Raw genomic sequence first — 27,643 nt, 5'->3', positions numbered from 1 at the left:
GGGGCACAGGGAAGACAAACGAGGTGAGCTTTGTAGAGTCACTTCGGCTGCAACGCGAAATAGGCCAATAGTGAACGGGCAAGGGCTGCGGCTTGCACCGGGCATCTGGATGCTGGGCCAGGCGCTGCCGCGACCGCCGACCACAGAGGCAGCCATTCTGCCTTGGCTTTGCACTGCGCACAGCAAGGGGGTGGCAAGCCTGCTGCCGGCACGGGAGGACGTGGTGCTCCCCGTCAGGAGGAGCACACAGCCGAAGGCTCTGGCAGTCTGACGTTCCACAGGGGACTGCTGGGGCACGCAGTGGGCGGCTCGGGGCCGTGATTCCCTCTCCAAGAAAAAGCCACGGAGACAAATCCTGGGAGGTGGCAGGGGGCAGTACTAACTGCTTAATTTATTCCTTTATTTTAAAAGCATCAGACGGGCACCATAGGATTAGCACAAGAATGGCCTTGGTGCTTAAGAGAATTTGCCCCTCTGCCTCGATGATGATGATGATGGTGATGGTGATGATACAGCAGGACCTGCAGCTCATACATTCAAGGAGCAACAGCAAAAGGATGTGACGCCTGAGACTTTCATTTTATTTGATTCCCCACCACCATCACCCCAAGACAACCCTCAACAGCCCAGTTTCTGCAGCAAACTCCCAAACTGTGTGCGAACCGATAGATGAAGCCAGAGCTCCCGTCTGGGGGTACAACAAACCAAGAACCAAGAACCGGCTCCTCCTAAGAAGTCACAGGTCCCAGTGGCCACCGTGGATGCCAGAGGCGAGTTCCCAGCCTGGGGCGGGGCGGGGGGGAGCGGTTTCTGTTCTCCAGTGATTGTAAGAGACCATTGCCATGACCCTCAAGGCAGCGGCCAGTAGGGGGAGAGCCGTAGCTGCTCGGGTTGATTCCCCTGAGCACAAACCCAAGTACGCACTGTGCGCACCCAAACCTCAGCCCCACCTTCGCTGCGGCAAGGGCTTGTGTGCCCTTTGTCTGGTGCCCCCCCCACCCCACCCCCAGACACACGAGTGATACCAGGCAGCCCCCCAGGCTCCATTTTCACGAATTCATCACAACGGCATTTGAAAACACTTTGTCTTGTCAGCGGCTCCCGCTCAGGATCTCATTCAGGGCTCACAGCTGCATTCTGTGGTAGGCGAGTCCGGGATCGTCTCCTCTGCTTTAGCCTTGGGAGCGAAGCAGATTCTATTGTGGCTGATTTTTAGTATGTGATGGAAGACAGAAAATAGTAGGAGCGAGGGGACCCTTGCTAGCTTGTGCTCTTCCTCCCTCTCTTCCATCCTTCCACGGTGTGTGTGTGTGCACATGTGTGTGCATGCGTGTGTGTGTGCTGTCTAAAGCCAGCAATGCGGCTGCATCTCTGCCTTAAAACCTGTGCACTGAGCAGTTAGCAAGAGTCTAACCTCACATCAAGTCAGTGTTCCCGGGTGCCTGCCACCCGCACTGAGCACTTCATTTAGAGCTGATGACAGAGGGCAGGGGGCGGGTGGAAAGGAAAGTGTCTGCCTCACGGATGGCAAGCGGGTTGTAGAAAAATGGACTTCACTCAGAGAAAAGTGAGACGTTGGGATTTTCAATCCCTCGGGATGGCATGGGCCCTGGGAATGTGCATTTGCAGTTGGCCTTCATGGAGCCCAGGGCCCTGGGGCAACTCCCCTGTGGGAGGAGCTTCAGCCACACCTCTGCACTTCATCCAGCACCCACACTTAGCCCTCGGAGTGCATCACCAGTGGTCACGGCCTTGGAAGGCACAGGGCGTGCAGGCATCCCAGAGACTTGTCTTTCAAAGCATGAACTATGCCTCTCTGCTCTTTCTCTTTTCTATCAAGAGTAAATCTGAAGAAAGAGATACCTGATGGAAGGAAAATTTAGGCCACCTCGGGGGAAGCCCCTACCAGCTTAATTCTGCTCTCCAGCTACAGAGAGCTTGCTTTCCTATCCAGAAAAACTCCAGCTGTGTGTGTGTGCACGCGTGTGTACGAGGTGGGGACGCAAACCAGAGTACTGTCAATATCAATCCCACACAACTCTTTTATCTTAGCAGTTCCTTCGTTGAGTCATTAGCGGTGAGTTAAGTAACTTCTTGACTAATCACCTCCAGTCTCCCGCATCACACATTGCTGGATGGTGTTCAGAAGAAACCCCAAGGCGGGGGCGGTGCTGTTTTGCAGCTGGTAAAGCCACCACCTGCGATGCCAGCACCCCATATGGGTGCCGGTTCTTGTCCTGGCTGCTGCACTTCTAATCCAGCTCCCTGCTAATGGCCTGGGAAAGCAGTGAAAGGTGGCCCAAGTGCCTGAGCCCCTACCACCCACATGGGAGAGCAGGAAGAAGCTCCTGGCTCCTGGCTTCAGTCTGGCCAAGCCCTGGCTGTTACAGCCATCTGGGGTGTAAACCAGCAGATGGAAGATACTCTCTCTCTCTCTTTCTCTCTGTTTCTCTGTCTCTCTGTCTCTCCCTCTCTCTCTGCAACTCTGACTTTCAAATAAACAAATACAACTCTTAAAAAACCCATCTTTTTTTTTTTTTTAAAGGAGAGGGGGCCAGTGCCATGGCTCACTTGGTTAATCCTCCACCTGCGGCACCGGCATCCCATATGGGCGCCAGGTTCTAGTCCCGGTTGCCCCTCTTCCAGTCCAGCTCTCTGCTGTGGCCCGGGAAGGCAGTGGAGGATGGCCCAAGAGCTTGGGCCCTGCACCTGCATGGGAGACCAGGGAGAAGCACCTGGCTCCTGGCTTCAGATAGGTGAAGCGCCGGCCGTAGCAGCCATTTGGGGGGTGAACCAATGGAAGGAAGACCTTTCTCTCTGTCTCTGTCTCTCTCTCTGTCTAACGCTGCCTGTCAAATTAAAAAAAAAAAAAAAAGAGAGAGAGAGAGAGAGAGAAAAAAAAGAGAAAACCCAGGGACCACTTCTAGAAGAAAATCCAAGGGGCTGCCTGGCTGGTTCTGCTTTCCCGCCGTTTCTGATAACCCTAAAGCGGGAGTGATGGCGAGCAGCATAAGGTCAAAAGGGCAGGACAATGACCTGGAAAACCAAGCAAGGCTGTCGTCATTGTCGAAAGGGGCCATATGGAGTATCTGGGACAAACGCCTCCGGTCACATGGCGACACTGCAGGGGCTCCCCGGCTGCCTTCTGGCTCCTGGGGGAGTGCTCTTTCGGGGGGCAAAGCGTGAGGCATTGGAGTCTGCTGGTGGCTCAGAAATGGGGAGAAGAGAGGGATTCCACAGGATTCCACACTTGAGGGTGAGTCTGAGGAAGGGTGCACGGCTGTGCAACTCGCCCCTGGAGTCACTGTTCGTGGTGCAGTAGCTCTCCCATACTGCACCCTCCCCACCCAGCAGCCACGTGCCAAGCATGTACCTTTTCTTTTTTTTTCTTTTTTTTTTTGACAGGCAGAGTGGACAGTGAGAGAGAGAGACAGAGAGAAAGGTCTTCCTTTGCTGTTGGTTCACCCTCCAATGGCCGCCGCTGCTGGCGTGCTGCGGCCGGCGCACGGCACTGATCCGATGGCAGGAGCCAGGTGCTTCTCCTGGTCTCCCATATGGGTGCCATCCTCCCACTTGGGCCATCCTCCACTGCACTCCCTGGCCACAGCAGAGAGCTGGCCTGGAAGAGGGGCAACCGGGACAGAATCCGGCGCCCCGACAGGGACCAGAACCCGGTGTGCCGGCGCCGCTAGGCGGAGGATTAGCCTAGTGAGCCGCGGCGCCGGCCCATAGCGTGTACCTTTCCACATCCACTCTCTGAGTGCGCGCGCCCATCCCCACGCTTCGGGTCACACGGCCACCAAGCAGGGAGCCTGGGACGCAAATCCAGGAGCCCCAGCGAGTCAGCAGAGCGGGATCTCTGTGCGAATCGCTCTCCATGGGCATCAGATGGGCAACCAGGGTCGGGTGAGCTCGTACACAGGTGACGCTAAGTCTCCACTGCAAAACTTATGAACGAATGCTGAGACTGGTTATTTGTGGTTGGCCGCCCCAGCACCAGGAAAACGCTATCCCCAGCTTCCTTTCGGGAGCCGCCCCTTCCTCAGTGTTAGCTGAGCGAGTTGAGGGGGAAGGATGCCACGGTTGCTCCACAGTGGATGAGCACAGCCGAGTCTTGGCCACGGTGATGGGCTCAGGAGAGGCCTGTGACCCAGTGAGGCCCATCAATTCTCAGAAAGTGCCTGCTGGGGACTTCCGAGAAAGCGGCTTTATGCTCTTCCGAGAGCCCCACCCCGTGAGACGTTCTCTCTTCCCTTTGTCCCAACCAAGGTCAAACTCCAGGAGTCACTGGCAGCCATCTTGCAACTTGAGCGCAGCCCACATTACGCACGGCGGCGGAGAGAAATGGAAAGTGGCGATCGGTGAGCCACCGGGAGAGGCCTTGTCTGAAGCCAGACCAACCTTTGAACTATCAATTGGCTGCGATCATAAATTCGCCTTATTTTTTAAGGCCATTTTGAGTTGGGGTCTTCTGTGACTTGAAGCGTAAATGTTTTAAATGGATACAAAGCGGTGGGGCTATAGCAGGCATGGTGGGCGTTTTCTTAGGCAGGCAGAAGCTCTGATTGCTCTGCCCACTGGCTGCTCTCCCTCCGCAGCCGGTCCTGATGTCTCCACTCCTTCTTTGCCACGGAGATCATTAGGAAGGGCCCCTCTTTAGAGTGCAAAAATATGCTGAGAGCGGGGAGAGGAAAAAAATGAGGATGTCTTCAGCAGGTCATAAACAACTCCCCACGCCTACTTAAAGTTTAAGGACTGCTTTAATACTCCATGCTTAATTGCTAATTGAGAATTTAGAAATCAAAAATGCCAACTTTGCCTTCGATGAGATGGAAAATTATGCTGCCGTAGAAGGTAGCGTGATGTAAAACAGGCGACATTACTGAGGCACACAAATGTTTTTGGTATGTAAAATTGCTTTGTAAAATATTTGCTCCATCTGCTGAAAGCGGCAAAGACAATTTTCCCTTGATAGCTAATGGCCCATTTCGGCTGTGTGGCAAGTGACTCGCTGCGCTGGTGGCTCTCATTAAGTAGAATGGTGAGAACGCGGTATATAATTCCATCCTTACGCGGCGTTATCCAAGCTCGCTGCTTCTGGGGGGCCCTCTGCCCCTCATTCGCCAGGCCTCCACGCGACTCCAGACAGGCTTTGTCCAACTGAGGCCCATATGCTGCACTGGCAGGCCGGCGCTCGGCGCCCCGGCGCCCCGCACGCACGGCCCACAGAGGTCCCTTCCCTCCCGACTCCCCAGCACTCGCGCTGCTGCTTCTTTCTTCCCCCTCGCCACAGGGGGCCCTGGCTTCCTCCCCAGGCTCATCCTGCCGAGCGCGCTGCATGCCGGGGCTTTCAATAGATAAAGATTAAGCGCCTCTTGAAATTCCTAATTGAACGGTGCACATTCACAAAAGCAGGACAAATTCTTTCCCGGGATGAAACGGAGGCCCCCACGGGGCGCAGCCCTGGGCTCTCGCGTGCAAGGGCGGTCTGTGATCTCCCTCTTTAAAGGAATTGTTCACGTTACTCTCTGAATTACTCCAACATCTGTTAAAGTAGGAACAATGAAAAATAAATACAGCAATCCAGGGCGGGTAAAAAAAAAAATAAGCAGAATATGCTCATGTTTGGGGAACGATATTAAAGAGTAGTTACAGCAGCAAGTGTGGCTGGGGTTTCAAAAATATTTAACATTGGAAACATGGTTTTAAAGGAAATTATACTAACATCTAAGCGGCATCGAGTGAAGAAATGCACATGGTTGTTGTACAGATCGTGCAGTATCTTAAAGCACACAGCTTTAAAAGCCACCGTGAGTGGAAGTAGCCGTAATTATTATTACTGGTAATAGGTTTCTTTCTTTCCAGTTGGAGCAAACAGCGCTGGCTGAGAAAATTGCACATGCTGATGAAAGCTCTTTAATTGAAAATTAAAAACAAAAGGAAGCACATGTGCCCTTTGGACTAGCTTCGGGAGCCTATCGGGAAATGGCGTGTTTTAATTTCGCAGTAAAGGAATGGCCCGGCGACTCGTCCTGGCGGTGCCTCCTCGCGCTCTGCGCACGCACGCCCGGGTGGAGCTGGGCTCCCCCGCACAGGCTCTGTGCGGGGCCCGGCACCCGCACCGCGGGGCCCAGTCCTCTCCAGGGCGCGCCAGTCCCTTCCAGATCCCCGTGGCCGCCCTGCGCCTTCCCGCAAAACAGTGTCCACAAGAGAACCCCGACAGGGCCCATCCTGGACGTGCGAACGCCATCCCGTTCCCGTCCCTCTCATCTTCTGCTTTATTCCTGCCTGCCACGCTGTTACGGCGAGAAACTGGCAGTTAAATTCAATTGATTCGGAATATTCGGGAGCCATCTGGCCGCCAACCGTGGCGCGGGGGCGGCGCGAGCGCTCGCCTCTCCCGCGGTCCCCAGATGGCGGGGGGAGCGTTTAAACCTCCTTTTCCTTGCCTCGTACAATAGACCTTGGCACCATTTCAACTGTTTACTCCGGTAATTAACAGCTCTGATGCCACAACAATTACAAACTCCTGCGCCCGCACCACAATAATGCTATGAATTAGTGAGAGCTAACGGCTGGGAGGTAGAGCGTCTCCAGACTGCAAGATCTGTGCATTTTTAGAATAAAACAAAAGGTACAAACAGCACGCTTGCAGTAGACAATGATTACCTAGTAATTAGTTTACACAAAGCTTCCTATTTAATGGCAAAACGCTGTAATTAACGTGTGACAGAAAATCAAAAGGTACTTTGTAAGCATATGAAAAATTAACACTGCAGGCCCATAGCTTTATGTACTGATTAGAAGCATATTAAATCAATAGGACACACAAACCAACAGCTTGTATGGCTGATTATTATAGGTCCTCTGAAGGGGTGCCCGGGCTTTCATGTAACTCGGGGAAGCAATTTCCCCTCTCCTGTCATCTTCCTCCTCCGGCACAGAGAGAGCCCTCCAACCCAGCCGCCGCAGCTTCTGGAAATAACCGTTGAGCTGCAAGAACACAGAGATTCGAAGTCGTTCTCGGAGATGAGGAGAGAGATGTAAATGATCAGGACTTTCGGAGGAAAGCAGCAGGCGTGCTGCTGCGTTAATCAGAGAAGACACCGGCTGGAACCGGAAAAGGAAGCCCCTAGCCTCCATCTGGGGGGTGGGCATCACCCCGACTTTATCAAGCCTCTCTCTCCAACCCGCAGACGGGGCCGAACACATGATCTCGTTCGCTGTTTTCAGACTCTAAGCAGCCAGGCGGCCACCAGGCTTTCTTTTAATACAGGCTGGGATGGATCACAGGGTGGGGACAATTGAATCAGCCTTCTACACTGTCAACAGCCGCAGTCCTAGAGTGATAATCGATGCCTACCATGATACTCAGGAAGCCTACGGAAGACCCGCAAGCACTTCTAAACCACCAAAGATCAAACTCCAGGTACCTGCCCAGTGTTATTTACGCCGTGTTACACTGCAACCTAATGGTGATATTTATAATGATAACGTCTAGCGCTGCTTGAAGCCCTTATGTGCGAAATCACTGCTAGCCAATGCACAGGATTCTCGCATTTAGCTCTCATCACCTCCGCATGAGACAGGTACTTACCTCCACTGATAGATGAAGACGTGGCTTGGAGAGCAGAAGTGATTTGCCTACCGTCACCCCCTCCCTAGTAAGCAGGGAAATCTACCCTAGTTTTGCCTGGACTATGGAATCCCATGAAGGCAAACTCCCTCTTAGCTACGTTGCATGTTCTCTGAAGAGCTCAACCATTCAGAGTAGTCCATTCCAACACTGCGTAACAGGGAGTCTGGAACAGTAGACGGATGGAAATAAAAACAAGGCCAAACCAAGTATCTTGTTGCTTTTGCAAAAAAAAAAAAAAAAAAAAAAAGCAGGGTTTGAAATGCCAGCCATATTTTTAATGGTGTCGCTGAGAGTGAAGAGAGATGTTGGAACTTCACGGGTTCACCAGTGTATGACCACGGTGTTTCATGTTAGTGTATTACATGGAGAAAGGCACTGAAAGCTGGTCGTCCCCAGTCAGGACCCCGGGTGACACAGGGACCCCACCCCCCGTCATCAGCCACATGCATGAACAGGTGTATGAAGCGGCTGGGTTGCTGGTGCTGAGTCCTGGGGATCCCTGGGCAGCGCCGGCCCTCGGCTGCCCTGAGGTGTGTGTGGGGAGGCTTCCCACGCCTCCCAGCGCTGCTAGGAGGAGGAAGACGTGTGAGAGGTGGGGGCTGCTGTGTTTCCCACGTCTCCATGCAAAGCAGGAAACCGGCAGCAAAGGCAGCACATGGCCCGGGTCACAGAGGCAAGGACGCTGAGGGAGAAGCCTGGTTTGGGATTTTCAAGTAAGAGGCCTTTTCCAAATGAACTCGGTTTGGGATGGCAAACACGTCAGACTAGGAGGAGTCAGACATGGGTTCAAAGCCAATGACAATAACTTCTTAGCTACGTGAGCCTGAGCGGGTCCCTTCACTCCCCAAGGATCAGCTTCACGGATAAACAGAGACAACACCTTCCTTGTTAAAACAGCTGCGCATGTGAAGCACTAAAAACCGAGTTCTTCCGGGTGTGAACGGGACAATTCACGAAATGTGCATGGCACCACACCTGGCACCCAGGAAGTATGCCACCTAGCAGCAAGTGCCAGTGTTATTAAGAAATACAAGGAGGACTGGCGCTGTGGCGTAGTGGGTAAAGCCGCCGCCTACAGTGCCGGCATCCCACACGGGCGCCAGTTCGTGTCCTGGCTGCTCCTCTTCCCATCCAGCTCCCGCCTATGGCCTGGGAAAGCAGTGAAAGATGGTCCAAGTGCTTGGGCCCCCGCGGCCGCGTGGGAAACCTGGAGGAAGCTCCTGGCTCCTGGCTTTGGATTGGCTCAGCTCTGGTCATTGCAGCTAGTTAAGGGAGTGGACCAGTGGATGGAAGACCTTTCTCTCTGTCTCTCTGTCTGTAACTCTACTTCTCAAATAAATGAATAAAATCTTTAAAAAAAGAGAATGAAATAAAAGGAAATGTCAAAACCTTACCAGTGTATTCCTGGATCTACAAAATGCTTAATTTCATGTATATTACATGTACATATGATAGTCTGCTACTATTATATAAGCTAATTGAAAAGTCATGATTTTAAGATAAAATATATAAAGCAAAGAATATGATTTAATGATTAGGAAGGATGAGACCATAAATTTTTGCCTTTTAAAAAAATGCATGCTTCTAAAAAAAGTTTTATTTATTTTTATAGATTGAGAGACAGAGCAGTGGGGGTGGGGAGAGATTCTTCCATTGGCTGGTTCACTCCCCAAATGCCTACAACAGCTAGAACTGGGCCAAGCCAAAGCCAAGAGCCCTGGACTCCATCCCCGTCTCCCTCGTGGGTGAGCCATCACCTGAGGGTGTGCATGAGCAGGAAGCTGGATCAGAGGTGCCGGAGCCCGCAACTGAACCTGCCACTCCGATAAGGGATGTGGGCATCCCGAGCAGCGACTTAAGCCCTGGGACAAAAGCTGGTCCCTGGATTTTTTTTTCTTAGCTGAGAAAATCTAGATTTTTCTTAACGCCGAGATGTTGTGGTTTTGATATGAAATGCAAACATGTAATAAGCACATAAAAAAAAAAAAGGATGTGCTTTGCTAGAATCAAGCAACAGCAGTCATAAGATGCGTTTTTGCTTCCAAATGAGAGTGCAAACAGTTCAGAATCTCCAAAGCTGGTAAGGTGGCGGTGAAGCTCGGGTGCTTATTTGCTGCTGGCTGCTGTGGGAATTGGAGTTACCTTCTCAGAAATATGGTCACGGTAACAAGAGCCACAAAGCAAGCTATCCTGGATCCTTCTCCTAAGGAAATTATTCAACTGAAGCAAAAGCAGGTGTATACCAAAACCAAAAAGAAAAACAAATCTTTTCTCCCTCTTCTCTCTTCCCCACCAAAAACAGAAGGCTGGGGTGGAGGAGGCCGGCGGTGTGCTGCAATGGGTTCCGTTGCTGCTTTCAAGGCCAGCGTCCCATCTGAGCAACAGTTGCAGTCCTGGCTGCTCTGCTTCTGACCCGGCTCCCTGCTAATGCACTGGGAAGTCAGAGGAAGATGGCCCAAGTGCCTGCTAGGCCCCTGCACCCACGTGGGAGACCCAGCTGGAGTTCCTGGCTTCTGGCTGCAGTGTGGCCCCAGCCCTGGCTGTTACAGGCATTTGGGGAGTGAGCCAGAGGATGGAAGATCTCTTTCTCTCTTTGTCCTTCTATCACTCTGCCTTTCAAATGAATAAAGAAATCTTAAACAAAAAAAAAAAAAAGGAAAGAAAGAAAAAGAAAAGCTGGAAACAACCTAAATTTCTAACTTAGCTGAATGGCTTAATATAGTAATGAATATGAGAGACCATCGTGGCGCTAACTGTGATGACTGTGCAGTAACTTCGAGGGTTAAGATGTGACACTGAATTAGCCGCACGGCAGCTATGAGAGACAAACACTGCACATTTATATGGAAACTAATCCACCAAAATGGAAGCACCTGTGTTTGGGGACAGTCATGACACAGCAACGTGGCTTATTCTACCTTTTCTAGGCTTGGGTGCCTGGAATTAGTTTTTTTTTTTTTAATTCCCTTTGACGATCCCCACGTTCATATCAAATGTCTAATAAAAGTAAACCAAAGCGCTGGCCGCAGTGCTCTGGCCGTGGCGGCCATTGGAGGGTGAACCAACGGCAAAGGAAGACCTTTCTCTCTGTCTCTCTCTCTCACTGTCCACTCTGCCTGTCAAAAAAATAAAAAAATAAATAAAAAAAGTAAACCAAAGCGCTACGCGACCAGAGGTAAACCCGCTCTTGCCAGAGCTGTGGTGAGCAGCAGTGTTCAGAGCCGGTTGGAGTGGCTTTCTGGTGAAGCCCTAGAACAGCACCTGGCCTCCCGCCTAGCAGAGGCCCAGCAAGACTCAGAGAGGAGCTGCTCTTCCCCTGCAAATTAGCATCACCAAGCCAAGTCCCAGGAAGCGAGATTTATTCTTAAAAAGCAAACAACAATAGGAAAAGGCTACAGGAGGGATTGGTATCCTGGGGAGAAGCCTGTCTGGGTCTCCCCGGGCCGTCTTAGCTGAGTACCCAGGTGTCTCCCCTACAAACGTGCCTTCCTTTGTTGACACTTTTATTCCTGCTAAGAAACCCCCTAGCCAGGGAGCAGGGGGCTCGGAGTGTGCGACAGACAGGGTGTGGATTCACCAGATCCTAACAACGTCTCGGACTTAAGTGGACGGGCTTCCTGGAATCGGTTGTTGGCGGGGCAGGATTTGTGAGCCAGCAGGACAAAGAGAATACACTTGGTACCAAACCACCAAGAACGAAATCAAAGGGGCTCGTGCTCTGTTTTCACCGTGGCCGATCGGGTAGCATTCGGCTTTTCCTCAACTCACCGCCGTGTCCATCCTGACCTGTAGCTTTTCGGCATCTCCTGACTTGGCGACTTGGTTTCAAGTCTCAGCCGCAACCAGCCAGGTAGCTCTGGTTCTGAGTTAAGCGAGGTGGAGAGAAACATGACCCTCCTCTATCAGCTTCTTGAGTCTACACTGAATCCCGACCACATCTGAAACCAAGCTCTGCATCAGATGCGAAAGAATCTCAAAACGGCCCAAACCCCCGGAAACAGCACTGTTTTTAATCTGTTGCCTACAACATACCAATGAGGAAAATCATGCTATCGTGTCATAAACCGCTATGCAAATGATGCTATTTGTAAGTATTAACATAATTTAGTGCTTACAGTCATGTTCTCGTTTCTAATAATTCTCCCAGAATGGAGTCTTTCTCTGGACTGTTAGCCTGCAGGACAGTCTTTCATCACTAAGCTGAAATTTTTAATAACCTGCCAGCATATGTTTTGTATGTTCCAGGCTAGGCTTGATGACACAACATCTTCATTATCAAAAGAAACAGGTCTACACACTGTAATAGGACATTCAGACACGCCTGTGCTCAGAAAGCAAAGCTTTGATGGCTAAATGCGCGCCATTACAATGGGCTTCCCTTCACAAAGCAGGATTCTCGGCTTCAGTTCTCCATAGCTACCCTCAGTGGAGGCTGTGGCTTGCTTTGGAGGCAACAGAATGTCAGAAAAAAAAAAAAAGAAGAAGAAGAAACCCAGCTTTGCAGACCTACTGTATTTGTGCTGTCGGCTTCCCACCGCATCCCCGGCGAAGCACAGGCCTCAGACTGTAAAATGACTCCTGAATAATTATCTGTTCCTTGTTAAGTTTTAAAGCGTGATTTAGATGGACTATTAATTATTCAACAGTTTCACATTTAATAACATGATGGCAGTGCCAAATGTACTAAACGCTATGGTTTAAAAGAATTGAAAATAAATAATGTACTGCGAGGCTTCAAATACAACTCAGTCACATACCAGTAACCTAAATATTTTCTACTTTTCGTAAAGAAAGCTCTGTTTGTTTGTTTATTGGAGAGGCAGAGAAAGAATGAGTTGGGTGAGTTCTCATCCACTGGTTCATTCCCCAGATGCCTGCAATGGCCGGGGCTGGGCCAGGCTGAAGCCAGCAGCTGGGAATTCAATCCTGGCCTCCCACATGGGTGTCAGGGATAATTCTGTTGTCTCCAGAGTCCACACTGGCAGAGACCCGGCGTCAGGTAAGGGACCCAGGTACTCAAAGGTGGGCCACAGGTGGGGTCTTCCCTGCTAGGCTAAACGCCCATCCCCAAATACCTTTTTTTTTTTTTTAAGATTTATTTATTTTATTATATGAAAGGCAGAGTTACACAGAGGCAGAGGCAGAGAGAGAGAGAGAGGTCTTCCATCTGTTAGTTTACTCCCCAAATGGCTGCAATAGCTGGAGCTGTGCCAATCCAAAGCCAGGAGCCAGGAGCATCTTCTGGGTCTCCCACGTGGGTGCAGGGGCCCAAGCACTTGGGCCATCTTCTACTGCTTTCCCAGGCCATAGCAGAGAGCTGGATCAGAAGTGGAGCAGCCAGGACTTGAACTGGCGCCCATATGGGATGCCAGCACTGCAAGTGGCGGCTTTACCTGCTATGCCACAGCACCGGCCCCTCCCCAAATACTTTTTAAACTTAAAGCCAAACATTTCAAATTCATCAGAGATTAGTGTCAGAGTGAAGTCTTTAAAAAGTATTGGTTTGAAGCTCTCTGCTATGGCCTGGGAAAGCAGCAGAAGATGGCCCACATCCTTGGGCCCCTGCACCCACGTGGGAGAACCAGAAGAAGCTCCTGGCTCCTGGCTTCTGATAGGCCCAGTTCCGGCCATTGTAGCCATTTGGGGGAGTGTACCAGCAGATGGAAGACCTCTCTCTCTCTCTCTCTCTCTGCCTCTCCTCTCTCTGTGTAACTCTGACTTTCAAATAAATAAATAAATCTTTAAAGAAATTATTGGTTTGAGATAGTGAGGCTAGCAAACACTTGGTGTGCTAACATTTCCATTTTTTAAATGCAAAAGTCATGATTTAATCTCAACAGTTTCACTTTAAAAAAGGAAATTCTATACAATAAGCAACAAAACAGAGTTCAAAGAGAACCTCAAGGAAATCTCAATGGGCCTGAAAATTAAATACATTTTCTTTGTTCTGTTTTTTATTTTTTTCTGGAAGAGTAATTCACTTTGGTATCCTTTAAATAATACGTAAAAAGCCGGCCATGACAGGTGCTACATTCCGTCCGTTCGCTGACGGAGGGGAGAGAGCCTGGAATAGATCGTGGGAGAGCAGCGCATTTGTCAGAGGGAACTCTCTCTCCCGGCTGTTCGGGAGACTTATTCAGCATTTCGCTTTCCCAAGAATAATGGGGTTCCCTCCTGGGGGCCCCTCCCGCCCTCCCCTTTGGATCTTGATTCATAACCTTGTGAAGGGGGATACTCAAAGCAGATGCAAATCACTTTGCACAGCCCACCGCCATGCGTGCCGGGAGGGAAGGCACCAGTCGAGGGGCGTATTTGTGTCTGACTTATGCCTTACCCAGTAGGTCAGCCAAAACAGATAGCTGGGATTAGGAGAAGCCAGACAACCCCAGGTCTCTGCCCAGCGGGGAAGCTTGTAGAACCGTGGGTTTCATTTCTATATGAACCCGTATACAATTACTTTATAAAATAAATCTGCGATGGGCTCAGGTTGTATAATTCACCTCCTCACCAAGGTACATGGAAACTTCTACGCTCACCACTCGTGTGCTAAGGCTTCCCACCTACTGCCCGGCTCTGGGGGAGATTCCCTATTTTGGCTGTGCTGTGCTAGTTTCTTAGCCTCTCACAGGGACCAGTAGTGACATGAATGTTCTTGTATGTTCAGTGCTGGTCTGCACCAGCTTCTGGGTGACGGCCATTTTGACAGGTAGAATTTCTGTCTCCTGATAAAACACGGCTATCGTAACAGCAACAGTTGTCAGAAGCACATGACCAGCCAGCGCCGCGGCTCACTAGGCTAATCCTCCGCCTTGCGGTGCCTGCCGGCACACCAGGTTCTAGTCCCGGTCGGGGCCCCGGATTCTGTCCCGGTTGTCCCTCTTCCAGGCCAGCTCTCTGCTGTGGCCCGGGAGTGCAGTGGAGGATGGCCCAAGTGGGAGGATGGCACCCATATGGGAGACCAGGAGAAGCACCTGGCTCCTGCCATCGGATCAGCGCGGTGCGCCGGTCGTAGAGCACCGGCTGCAGCGGCCATTGGAGGGTGAACCAACAGTAAAGGAAGACCTTTCTGTCTCTCTCTCTCTCTCACTGTCCACTCTGCCTGTCAAAAATTAAAAAAAAAATTAAAAAAATAAAGAAGCAGGTGACCGAGAACCACTTAAGAGCAAATGACGAGCGCCATAATGTCACCCGCATACGATTTCTGAAATTCCATCCTAATGACCACAACCGATTTGAAGACATGAATGAAGGCTTTTTGGGCCCAAAGAAAGGATGTTTAAAATCACACGAGCAACGCCACACATTTCGCTTGGGAGCCCGAGGCCCAGGAAGGCCCTGCCTGGTAGGTGCTCTCGTCTCCTAAGCTGACTGTACGGTTTCCCCTTGTAACCATGCACAGACGCTGCGGGGTTAAGTCTCCGCCGGTCTCTCACCTGTGCCCACTTCCTCTTCCAGTCTTCGTGGCCATACTTGTCGCTCTCCTTCAGCACCCACTTGTGGCACTTGAGGTGGGCGGGGATGTCACAGAATGCCGTCCCATTTCCTCCGAACTCGCAGTCCATTTTGAAGAGCCAGCGCTGGATCCGCAGGTGATCGGCCACCAGCTGGCTCAGCTGTTCTATCATCTGTGGAGTCGACGACACGGCAACAATTACTGGAGCTAGTGATGTTCTAGGGCTCTTTTGTGTCATATTAATTAGGTTGGTGTACTTCTCATCTGTCTTTACTTGCAATGGTCTGTTCATCCAGTCATCAATCAATGGGACCAAAGATGCTACTTGGGACACTGACGCCCCACACTGGGCTGCCTGGTTCAGGCCAGCTTCCTGTTCATGTACGGCCTGGGAAGCAGCAGGTGCTGGTCCAAGTACATGGGACCCTACTGCCCAGGTAGGAAACCCAGACTGAGTTCCATGTGGTCCAGCCCCAGATGTTGTGGGCATCTAGTTATTGACCCAGTATATGGGAGATCTCTCTGACTGTTCCTCTCTCTCTCTCTCTCTCTCTCTCTCTCTCTGCTTTAAAAAAAATACAGTCTTATTTAAGGGAAATTTCAAAATTATCATTTTGCTGACTTTTGAAGGCAAAAGAAAGAATCCATGAGCATCTGTAATTGAATCTTGGTACTGTTCTCTTTTTCAGAGAATTATGTGTTTACTTATTGATTTCTCCAGCGATTTTTTTTTACAGTTTCAAGACTATAAAGAGTTATAGTCTTGAAAACTTTAACTGTTTGGAGCTTTGTTGAGCTTTTAAATGTTATAACCTATAAAACATTTCATTTTCTTTCCCTCATTGACATACACAAAATACATTTTGTTTGGCTGGTCAGTTGGCCAAGTTTATTATATGGTTGATATGAACAAGCATATTACAGGAAGAGACAGATAAAGGAAGTGAAAATTCATGGAAGCAACCTTGCTGGAACACACACCCACCCTACATTTTCTTTAAAACAATATTCCCTCAAGAACTGGGCTCAAACACATGGAAGTCTACGGGATAAAACCGAAGCTCAGGTGTTGATATCAGAATGATAACAGCAATGCTAAATAGTTCTGAACCCTCAGCGGAAGCCAGGCTTTGCATTCATGTAAGATCTTTACACAAACTTTCCCATCCAATACTCAGGACAACCGTGTGGAGGAGGCACAAGTTACCAATTCCACTTTACATATTAATAGAGGCTCAGCTAATTTAAGTGACTTGCCCTGGCCACACGGCAGGGAGGGGTGGAGCAGGGACTCTGCCCTGGTTCCTCAGACCCCAGACCTCATTCCCAGGCCAACGCTGTGGAGAGGAGAAGGATGAGGTGGAGAGAGAAGTGACAAGAGGCACAAGGGAAACCACCTTTCTTGCAGTCATTTGGGGTGCGCCTGAATCAAACAGAAGTCCACAGCAAGACTGCTTAGAGTGGAGCGTTAGAGAAAGCAGCGTATTAGATCACAAAGTGATTTTTTTGTGTCGTCTTCTTATCAGAGTTTCCAGTCTATGGTTTCCAGAAAGCAGCAAAACAGCATTGCTCGTTGTGTCCAGAAGGCCTACCAGCTTCTTGAATGTGGTGTCCCCAACATGCTCATTCTCAGCCCTTTTCTTGAGTTCTCTTTGCCCACCAAATGGATTTTTCATTACAAAGCATAAAAGGAGGCCGGCACCGCGGCTCACTAGGCTAATCCTCCACCTTGCGGCACCGGCACACCGGGTTCTAGTCCCGGTTGGGGCACCGGATTCTGTCCCGGTTGCCCCTCTTCCAGGCCAGTTCTCTGCTGTGGCCAAGAGTGCAGTGGAGGATGGCCCAAGTGCTTGGGCCCTGCACCCCATGGGAGACCAGGAAAAGCACCTGGCTCCTGCCATCGGAGCAGCGCGGTGCGCCGGCCGCAGCGTGCCGGCTGCGGCGGCCATTGGAGGGTGAACCAACGGCAAAGGAAAACCTTTCTCTCTGTCTCTCTCTTTCACTGCCCACTCTGCCTGTCAAAAAAAAAATGCATAAAAGGGGGCCGGCACTGTGGCGCAGTGGGTTAACACACTGGCCTGAAGTGCTGGTATCCCATATGGGCGCTGGTTCGAGACCTGGCTGCTCCACTTCTGATCCAGCTCTCTGCTATGACCTGGGAAAGCAGTAGAAGATGGCCCAAGTCCTTGGGCCCCTGCACCCACATGGGAGACCAGGAAGAAGCTCCTGGATCCTGGCTTTGGATTGGCACAGCTCCAGCTGTTGCGGCCATCAGGGGAGTGAGCCATCAGATGAAAGACTTTCTCTCCCTCCCTCCCTCCCTCCCTCCCTTTCCTCTCTCTGTGTAACTCTGACTTTCAAATAAATAAATAAATATTTTAAAAAAGCATGAAAGGACTAAAGGTTACAGTGCTGTTGAAGTCTGGAGCTACTCGGTTAGAACGATCTCGACCAGGGGCAGTGTTTGCTGCAGCCGTTGGGATGCCTCTTGGAAGTTCACACCCCTACTGCAGCACCTGGGTTTCAGTCCCAGCTCTGCTTCTGATTCCAGCTCCCTGCTAAAGTGTACTCTGGGAGGCAGCGGGGAACGGACCAAGTATTTGTGGGAGACACAGACCTATTCCTGCTTCCAGCCATCAGCCTGGCCCAGTACCAACTGTGGTGGACATGTGGGTAGTGAGCCAGCAGATGAAAGATGTTCGCTCTCTCCTCTCCCTCTCTCTTTCTCTCTCTCCTTCTCTCCCTCTCTCCTCTCCCTCTCTCCTTCTCTCTCTGCCTTTCAAAGAAAAAGAAATAGAAATTTAAGTTTAAATTGATGAAAGGCACCATCTGTTCTCTTGAGTCTGTCTGGCAACTCTCCCTGGGGATGCTACACTATGCGGCAGTATGGAGGACATACATAAAATGGCCTCCCTTGCTTGGGGCCCTGGAAACTCCAAGCAACTATGGGGCATTCAGTAAGGGAGAAAATGGGACTGGCGTAGCTCACTAATTACGAAGCAATGTCTAAGGATAATTTGGGTGTTTAAATGACAAGTACTCTGGTCCCTATGCCATCAGACGATGAACACAACCTGAAAAGGTTTGTAAATGTGCCTTCCAAGGTTGCCTCCCCCCTTTCTCTCCTGAAGACAGATCCAATACTGAATTCTGTGTTGCTGCATCGCGTTGGCCTGCTACCATCAGACACAACCCTTTTGCTGGTTAAAGGAAGGTGTTCTGGCATAGCCTTTTTATGACATATTTGGAAGTGTTGTATATTTCTTTGGAGGTTTCAACTAGGAACAGAATTATTATCTGCTTCTTCCAAATCCTATTATTTGTTGCTTTGGAGAATCCTATAAATGGGCGTTTGTTGATGGATCCCTTACAGTAATGAAAAGGATCAATAGTATTGTAAAGAGCACACCACTGGAAAGAATTATGTGCGATCTTTAAGTGAAAATTGAGCTGTGCTTTAAAATAGCATCGCCATTTTTGATTATTTAACCAAAGCTGTCAATATTTCATAGGGAGCATGTGCCAGACAGAGAACCTGCATTGTTACTTTATGGATCCAAACAGGAAATTCTCACTCCACTCAAGCTAGATTTAGGGAAAAAAATTAGTCACTCATAAACAAAATGACTTATGCTCTCCCGAAACAGTCGTCACTTTCTATTTAAAAGATGCAGTGTATTTTGTAGCCGGGACTCATTGCGTATTGGTGAAGAACAGAGGTAGGAAACGACTCCTGTTTCAACCCAACTGATAGGGATACTTATGAACCGAAGTGAAAACCATCACAGGATTCTTGCATCAGCTTTGAGTCTGCAATGCAAGTCGGTAACAAGTCGGTGTTGTCGATTTATCACCGTCTATGGATTCAAACTGCTGACACTCAGAGAGAGTGGGCAGGGCAGGCGCTATCGGGGAGAATCGTAGTGGAGTATTTCGATTCTTGATGACCTCAGACGCACGCTTTCCAAACAAGCAGGGTAGAACTGAGTTATGCAGTGTATAGGCATGCAATTTTCGCCTACCATAGATCAAATAACATTCCTCGAATCTGATGCATCTACAAGGAGGTTTTCAGTCTTACTTCTGAATACGGCTTTAGAGAGAGGTTGCACTGTACTGAAAGAGCCAGCATCTTTAACCACCATCAGCATACAAAGTTCTAGAATATTCCATAATGGAAACTGCCAGGTTTCTGGCCAGAGAAGGTGAACACAAGACTCAATATAAATATTGCACAGGGATTTTAAAGTCGGTAAGACTGTTGAATGTACAGTGCACGTGAGGAATCGCGTCATTTAAAAATAGAGTTCTTGCATATTAAGTCTACTAGCCAAAAAGTCTCTGGTCATCTTCAAACTCCAGTGGGGGTGGGTGACAATGGAAGAGCCACAGCAGCCCCACGTATCGCCCAAGAATGCTCTCACAACAGGGAAACACTGCAGGGCAATTCAGTAAGCTCACCATGTTTTTGAACCAGTCTCTGCAATGGATGATTTTGGGGGCAGGGTGGAGCTCAGCAGCTATGAGGTGCAGACTGAGGGTAGCAGGGGGACCCCTCCACTTTGCCCCCCTCAAAATGGCTTCACTGTGCATGGTCCCCTGGTTCCTCAAGAAGTGGGTAGGCGGGGAGTCATTTGCTGCCAGCTCAGAGGGATGTACGGAAGCAGAGGTTAGGAAATGTTAACGGTCATTTGTCTTTTAATTTTCTTTCTTATGAAAACAGATGGCAGTTAAATGGGAGAACACCTGCCAGAGCTAACTCACAGAGAAAGCATTTCTAGGGGCTAAGAGAGCTCTCTGCAAGTATCTTGGGCCCTAACTACCTGCAGGGGGACTGTGACAGCCACAGACCCGGTCCAAGGCAAAATCCCCAGCAGAGAGTTCTATTCCTTGGAACCATTCCGCTTCCTCTCTTCGGGCTCTCTCCTCGCCTCCCTTTTGGTCCCTTCCCAAGCATTCAATACAGGGCCATAGCTCTCTGCAGCCCTCTGCAACCTGACCCAACCAAGACGCTTACTCTCCGGCGCTTTTCCAAACCTGCTCCTTTTAGCCAAAACCCCACTCTCACACTTCACGGGAGGCCTACGAAAACACTGGCCAGCTGATAGAAGGCTGAACTAATCCATGCTCAGTCATGAAACAGGGATAGCAGATTAGCCCACATGATATACAGGGTCTTCAGTGTCTCGATCCAAATGAGGAAACGCTTGGGAAATTCTAGTAATTTCTGCAAGACCAATAGGGAAGACTTCCTGGAGATCCCCTAAACCAACCCAGGTATTCCACATATTCATTGGGTAGGGGGGTAGCACTGCATCAAGAGGGTGCTAACCATCTGGACAGATCCACTTGTCCACACCACGTACCTGTTGGTAAGTATAGATGTCGTGTATTCCAGGAGGGACGGGCACACCTGTGCTGTCAAAGACCCGTTTGCTTCCAGACTTTTTACTGTAAAGGTGGACGAGCCCAGGCTCCGAGCCCAAGATGGGCACATCCAACATATCGGCCACAGCCAAGTCGTCTCGGTGGAGGACCCCGCCCACGATGTAGGCCTCCTTTCCTTGGATGAGGTTTTTTATTCTTTTGATTGCCTTGGGACTGTACATCAGGTGAGTGGCCAGGCACATGTGATGCTTCTGGGGGAAGGGAGGAGGGAGACCATATTATCCCTGTTAAAAGCTGTCCATTTGCTAGTCCATACATCTCATTTACGACGTTGCATGCAATAAATACATTATTAATAGCAGCCCGGGTGATGACCTATCCTGTTGTTGAGCAGTTTAAATTGATCAAAGCTGCTGGAGTGAGGTTGCATAATCGCTCACATCTTTAGTGTGTGGGAAATAGGCTCACTGGGAATAGAACTAATTACTACACATCTGTATTTATTTGATCCACGTGGAATTATCCTTCTGTCAGAAGGAAAAGAGGCTGGCGGCCTTTGGATAATAGTGATTCATCTCTGCAACTCTTCTGGCATGGTTTAACACTAAAGCGTCTGGAAAATCAATACAAAAAATGAAGAAGAAAACCCCACAGTATTCTCCACTACTCAGACTCCCGATCTGGCAACTCTCTGCTCCGGTGGGAAAAGGCGCTTGACTCGAGACCCTCTTTCCAAAATTCTACCACATTTCAGAAAACAGGCATTTCTACAGCGATGGCTCACAGGGGTCTAGCCAGTGGTTCTGGAAAAGATTCGTGAATGGAAAACAGTTGCAAATTTCAGCAAGTCTCTGGAGCCTTTTCTAAAAATACAAAAAAACACCCACCACCCTCCTTATTTTATTTTTGACTAGTTACACCCAGCTCAGCCGTATGAGTCCATGTGACTGTCTCATTCAATTAAATAAAGAATCCTGGCATGTCTAATAGACGCAGAGGCTGGAGCCAGATGGTCAGCCCACAGCTAAACTAATACAACCATGTTGCTGCTTTCAAGGAGTGGGTACACAAACAAGAACAGAGAACACAGAACCAACACAAGACAGCTGAGGGCCACTGGAGCTATCAGGTGCCTCCGGGGTATGGAAGAGCGAGGCAGAGGTCATGAACCGGGAGAAGGGGCTGAGAAGGCAAAGTGCTCACTCTCCTGGGCCCTTGGTTTCTTCACACAGCCATCCTGGAGGGACGCTGGGAGGCGGCAGTGAGATAATGTGTGCGAAGCCCTTCCAACAGTGCCTTGGACGTAACGAGCGCCAACTGAGTGGCAGCCAGTATTGTCACTGGGAAGAAAACTGGGGTTGAGGTACTTTTTGCAGATAGGTTGGCTTCTACCGGGTGGAGATGGGCCTAGGAGAGCCATTAGCTGAGGACGGAATAGGATAACTCAACACGGTGTTGACTTCCCCTGAGGAGTGGACAGCATGGCACACAAGAAAGTGCTGGGGTTTTGAAGCCAGGCAGATCTGGATTTGAATCCGGCTCTTGGCTACATGAACTTAGGCAACTGGCTTAGAGTCCCTGGGCCCGTTTCTTCATCTGATAAATGGGACTAAAACTATCCATTTGCTGGGTTCCTGTACGATCACGCATAAAAAACATTCAGTACAATGCAAGGCATTGGGTCAAGTGCTCAATAAATGGTAGTAATTATTATTAGGGAGAAACCTTCCTCTCTAAAAAGTCATTAAAATGTCACACAAATAAGACAACAGTAGGGTGCTGCAATCTTCAGGGGGTTCAGGTCTTACAGACTAGCACCTGCCCCTCTAGACCTCGTGACAAATGATCAGTCAGCTCGGAACGGCAGCATAGAGAATTGTGTTTCCCGGAACAGCCAACGAACCAGTCTGCCGGTTGTCAGAGGGTGCAGGGACTCCTGAGTGTCGGAGAATGAGACTTGCTGGGGGAGAAGCCCCTGGGTTTTAGTCCTGTTTGAGTTTGTCACTTGCTGGTGCTTTTGAAAACTTGATCTTTCTGAGCCTCAGTTCCCCACGGTCAAAGGAAGGGCTGGACTCTAACCCTGAGATAACTTTCCCTTTAAAACCAGCATTCCCGTGGACTTACTGTCACTGGTGAGAGTCCCTGCTTGGGACGATGGAAAGTTCTGGAAATGGGCTGGTGGTGATGGCTGTAGGTGAAGGCAGATGTATTTAATGCCAGTGAACTGTGTGCTTAGAAATGGCTACACTGGGGCTGGTGCTATGGCATAGCAGGTAAAGTTGCCGCCTGCAGTGCCAGCATTCTGTAGGGATGACAGTTCGAGTCCCAGCTGCTCCACTTCTGATCCAGCTCTCTGCTATGGCCTGGGAAAGCAGTAGAAGATGGCCCAAGTCCTTGGGCCCCTGCACCCGTGTGGGAGACCTGGAAGAGGCTCCTGGCTCCTGGCTTCTGATTAGTGCAGCTCCTGCTATTGTGGCCATCTAGGGAGTGAACCAGTGGATGGAAGACCTCTCTTGCTCTCTGTAACTGTACTGCTTCGGCCTCTCTGTAACTCTGCCTTTCAAATAAATAAATAAATAAATAAAATCTTTAAAAAAAATGGCTGGGCTATTGTCTCAACTCTTGAGGAACAGTTTTTTTGTTTTGCTTTGGTTTTTGTTTTTTGTTTTTTTTTTCCCCATGCAAATTGTTGAACTCTTTACTTAGTATAGTGTTGGTCTTCTGTGTATAAAGTTAATAAAAAATGGATCTTAGTGGAGAATGGGACTGGGAATGGGAGAAGGAGGAGAGGAGGAGGTGGGAGAGTAGGTGGGAGGGTGGGTATGGTGGGAAGAGTCACTATATTCCTAGAGTTATACTTATGAAATGCATGAAGTCTGTATTCCTTAAATACAAGGTCTCTTTGGGGAGAAAAATAAATAAAAAATTAAAAAATTTAAAAAAAATAAAGAAATGGCTGGGCTGGTGACTTTCATGTTATACATCTTTTACTACAATTTTTTTTCTTAAAGGCAAAAGCAGAACTCTTTTGAGAGGAGGCTTGATACGATTTACTCTACAGGGCCCTCCTTCAGATTAGCAGTTCTCATTGTAGACTCAGGTCTAGTCAACAGGCCCTCTCGGCCATGATGTCAGCCCGTATTTGGAGCACACTTCTGAGAGCAGTGTGCAGTAGACACTGGCTAATGCCAGCGCTTGGTAGGGTTGTGCTTCCCAGCTGGTTGGTCACTGCCTTTCTCCTTTGATTATTTCACCATTTTCCTTTTCCCACAAATCCAATGAGGAAACACACGCACACACACACACGCACACACACGCTGATGTGCAGAACTGGTTATGATGTCTGCAGCAGGCTTTTGCTGCAGCTGCAAGAGTATCACACGGCAGCCAGCCTGCCGGGGTTGAAGAGTAGAAGGGCAACGCCTTGGACACTGTTCTCTCGCGGGATCTGGGCCGCACCATATCCATTCACAGTCTGTCTCGGAGATGAGGAAATTGAGGCTCTAGTGATTTGCCTGGGGTCACACAGCCAGGAAACAGCAGAGGCAAGATTCGAACCCAGCTGGCACAGCTGGCGTGCCGCCGCTGCCGCCATCCCCTCTCCACACAGGGAGGGGCGGAGGGCTGGTGCGCTGGTGGGATGTGCAGCAAGGGCGGCAGATGCAGCCGTAGGACCTGATGGTTACGCTCCGAGAGCATTTCCAGCCAGGATGGGTTTGCGTCCCCTGCAGGCCTGCTTCTTCTGCTCCAGTGTGTCGGCGGGGTCATCTGCGGGTACGTCTTGTTCCTCAGGCCAGGTGGTGCGGTGCATTGTGGGCAGTGTGTGTTTCACGAAGAGTCGGATGTGAGCGAGTGATGGTCGTGGACACATTACTGACCGTAGGTCTTGGACGGCCATTTGGAAAAGATCACTGCCATCAGATCCCGCCAGGGCATGAGCACAGCTGACCAAAACCTGAACTGTTCCTAACTCCGCTGCAGTATGGCGACATTGAGTTTATCACTCCTTATTGTCTTTCTTCGACCTGGGACAAACGGTAGCTGTTGAAGATGTCATTGTAAACATTAAAATGTCCAAAAATAGACAGGATGACTTTTGGAAGAGCACGTTTTACCATTACAAATTCAAGCAGTGTGCAGTCTCTTGGAGAGATGTACAGACAGATTTTTGGCACGCTTTTAAAAAACTCCTCAAAGCCATCCATTTGAATGAAAATCAGCACTGATACAATCTCTCAAACCCATTAAAAAGAAATAAAGCCACAGCTAAAACATGAGCAGGAATTGATTTGAAAGCAAGAGTTTAATTTTTGTATTTTAAAAAGTCGATTGCCTATGAGTGATTAATTACTCAAATAATTTAAACGCAAGCTATGAGGGGAAGTGAGACAAGTTCTTTAAACCTTGCTTCTACGAGTAGAGCTACAAATCCCCACTGTGCCCGTAACTCTGTGAGCACTACCAAGGGCCCAGCCTGCCTGGGAGGGGCAGGGAAGCCTGGGAAGGGGAAGATTCTCAGACAACAGGATTACGGAGTAGGAGACGGCTCTGGAATTACCTAATCCATCACCACATTTTATAGATGAAAAGCAGGAGTCTAGAGGGGGTAAAGGGGCTTGCCCAAGGTCACCAGGTCACCAGGAGCAAAGCGGCCATCCCCATTCCTGCAGACGTCCTGGGGTGGACAGATCTTGGTTCACACTCTGGCCCAAGCAGTAACCTTGGACTTGGAAATGAGTCTTGGCGTCCTCAGCCATAAAGGGAGATGGACCTTTTCTGTCTCGCTGCGCTGTTCTCAATGCAAGGGAGAGTTTTCTAAACCTCAGCGAGCTCTCCGCTCCTTCTCCCTCTGCTCTCCCGGCCTCCTCGAGCTGGGCAGGCTATGCCGATGGGCAGAGTCCTTCTTAGCAGCTGGCAGGCACTAGCTTGAGAGTCTGCCTGGAGGCAGTCGGGGCTTGAACGGAACACGGGTGCTGCTTCTTGTCCTTCCCCGCCTCCTAATGTCCACAGTAGCTGTGCCACGGTGCCAGGCAATAGCCAGGGAGCACCGAAGACATGTTGGTGTGGCGGACGATCTGGAAGGTTCCCAGGAGTCTGAGCGGTGGAGTCTGTCCCCGGTCCTTCTGTTGCTTTTCCAGTCCGACCCTCACCTTCCTCCTCCTCCATAGCCAGTGGTGCCGAGGGGCTGCAAGAGGCTTCTGGGGCAATACTGATGGATCTAGTTATGGAGAAAAACCAATCTTCCACACGAGAGGGGAATAAGCCTCGGTCACAATTCACTGAGCACCGAGCGAAGAAGAGATGCAACCGCAGCCCTGCTCCGTCTGTGCCGTTTCTCAGGTGCCCTTCTGCCTTCTGCCCTGTTTTTTCTTTTTCTTTGTTTGGGTCAGTCGTGGTGTATCCGAAGCGCTCACGGTAGTGACCAGCATATAGATGCTTCCTATGAAAGCAGCAGTGCCTCTGGCGACGACAGACAGCGAGTTGACTCTGGTGCATCCCAATTGTACACGGAGGGAGTTATCTTCGTCCGGAAATTCAGAGGCCTTAGTTACACCAAACAAGAACAGCTCCTTAAATTTGCATAGCCCACAGAGCAGGTATGTTTCGTCTAGAGTTGAGGTGCCTGTATTGGAGTACCATTGGAGTACCTGGCTTCGATTCCCAGCTCCAGCTCCTGCTCTAACTTCCTGCTAATGCAGCCCCCAGGAGGCCGTGGTAATGGCTCCAGGTTTTGGATTCCTGCCACTCACATGGGAGACCTGGATTTTAATTCCACCTGCTGATTTTGGCCCTAGTCAAAGTTCCAGTTGTTGTGAGTATTTGGGGAGTAAGCCAGCACACGAGAGCTTTCTCTCTCAATTCAACTCTCTGCCTCTCAAACAAACATATTTTTTATAAGATTTGCATAGCCCATTAGGAATTAAAATGTTGGTTGTTTACATGGAAAGCTTAATTTCTTGTTAAAATGCAGAGGAATTCATTTCAAGTTGTCTGTTAAACTGCCTTATTCACGAATTCTTATTCATGAATTTTCCAAAGGCTCTTGTCTAGGGATAATTTGTTCTGTTCATTAAAAACCAGTACCAGTTAAGAGAAAAACTCTGGACCTTGTTCATGATGAACCACGTGATGTGGCAGATTTTCAGGCCACAGTCTCTGGAGGGAAAATAACCGCCGAGAAGCAGAGTCCAGGTGCGGAGGTTAGAGGTCAGGGGCCTGGGGCCGGTGCTGTGGTGCAGCGGGTGACGCTGCCTGCAAGGCCAGCAGCCCGTATGAGCACGGGTGGGAGTCCCAGCTGCTCCACTTCCCATCCAGCTCCCTGCTGATGCCACTGGGGAGGTAGCAGAGGATGGCCCACATGCTTGGGCCCCTGCACCCACATGGGAGACCCAGATGGAGCTCCAGACTCCTGCCTTCAGCCTGGACCAACCCAGGCCACTGCAGCCACTGGGGGAGTGAACCATTGGATGGAAGATCTCCCCCTCCCCCAATTCTCTTCCTCCTTCTCTCTCTCTCTCTTTTACTGTCTCTCTCTCCGCCCCCCCCCCTTTCTGCTTTTTGAATAAAATAAATAGCTCTTTTTAAAAACAGCAAAGAAAGCAGAGCCTGGTCCAGATTCTGTCCGTAAATGTCTTTGCGACTGGGGCAGGTGTCCTCCACCAAGAAACAAGAAAAGGCCACAGCAGACGTTGGAAGCTCACCTCCTCCACGGCACCACCCAACAGCTGCAATTAGGCTTCCGCCACGGAGAGACGGGGCAAGGGGAGCTCCGCTAAGTCCGAGAGCTAAACGGGGATATTTATTTCCTGCAGCCCAACTAGTCGTCGAAATCAGTAAAGCTGTTAATCTTGCAATACTACTTCACTGATGTGTACCAGAGCGTGGCAAGTTATAAAATTTCCAATTTAATTTTATAGCATCCCTGAAGCCGTAGTAATTAGAAGACACACTCACAGTGAAGATGTTCACGGCTTCAGGGGTGATGATCTTGAACCTGTCCTGCAAGTCACTTCTGTCCTCGGTGTTGCCCGATTTGACGGCAGCGCGCAGACTCAGGATTTTTTGGTAATACAGCATCAACTCCTCGTCCATGTCGTGGGAGCAGATGTAGATGACGTTCACGTTGGTATCTACGGACAGCAGGTGCAGAGTTACTGACTGCC

The 27,643-nt window shown here is 49.8% G+C and overlaps 1 protein-coding gene across 1 annotated transcript in view; it reads right to left on the bottom strand.

Moving 5' to 3' along the window:
• IQCH (IQ motif containing H) overlaps positions 1–27,643 on the bottom strand; it is a 142,949-nt gene that overhangs the window by 71,816 nt on the left and 43,490 nt on the right. The window contains exons 8-10 of the mRNA XM_008268850.5: positions 27,435–27,610; positions 20,459–20,731; positions 15,073–15,264 (exon numbers count right to left, since the gene is read on the bottom strand). Coding sequence (XP_008267072.3) covers positions 15,073–15,264; positions 20,459–20,731; positions 27,435–27,610 — 641 coding nt within the window. The remainder of the gene's footprint in view (positions 1–15,072; positions 15,265–20,458; positions 20,732–27,434; positions 27,611–27,643) is intronic.

Source organism: Oryctolagus cuniculus, chromosome 12 (genome assembly GCF_051225735.1).
Source record: "Oryctolagus cuniculus isolate XC-2025 breed Fujian yellow rabbit chromosome 12, ASM5122573v1, whole genome shotgun sequence".
Classification (NCBI taxonomy): domain Eukaryota; kingdom Metazoa; phylum Chordata; class Mammalia; order Lagomorpha; family Leporidae; genus Oryctolagus; species Oryctolagus cuniculus.
Note: the sequence above shows the minus strand (reverse complement) of the source record. Positions and strands in the feature narration are given on the sequence as shown.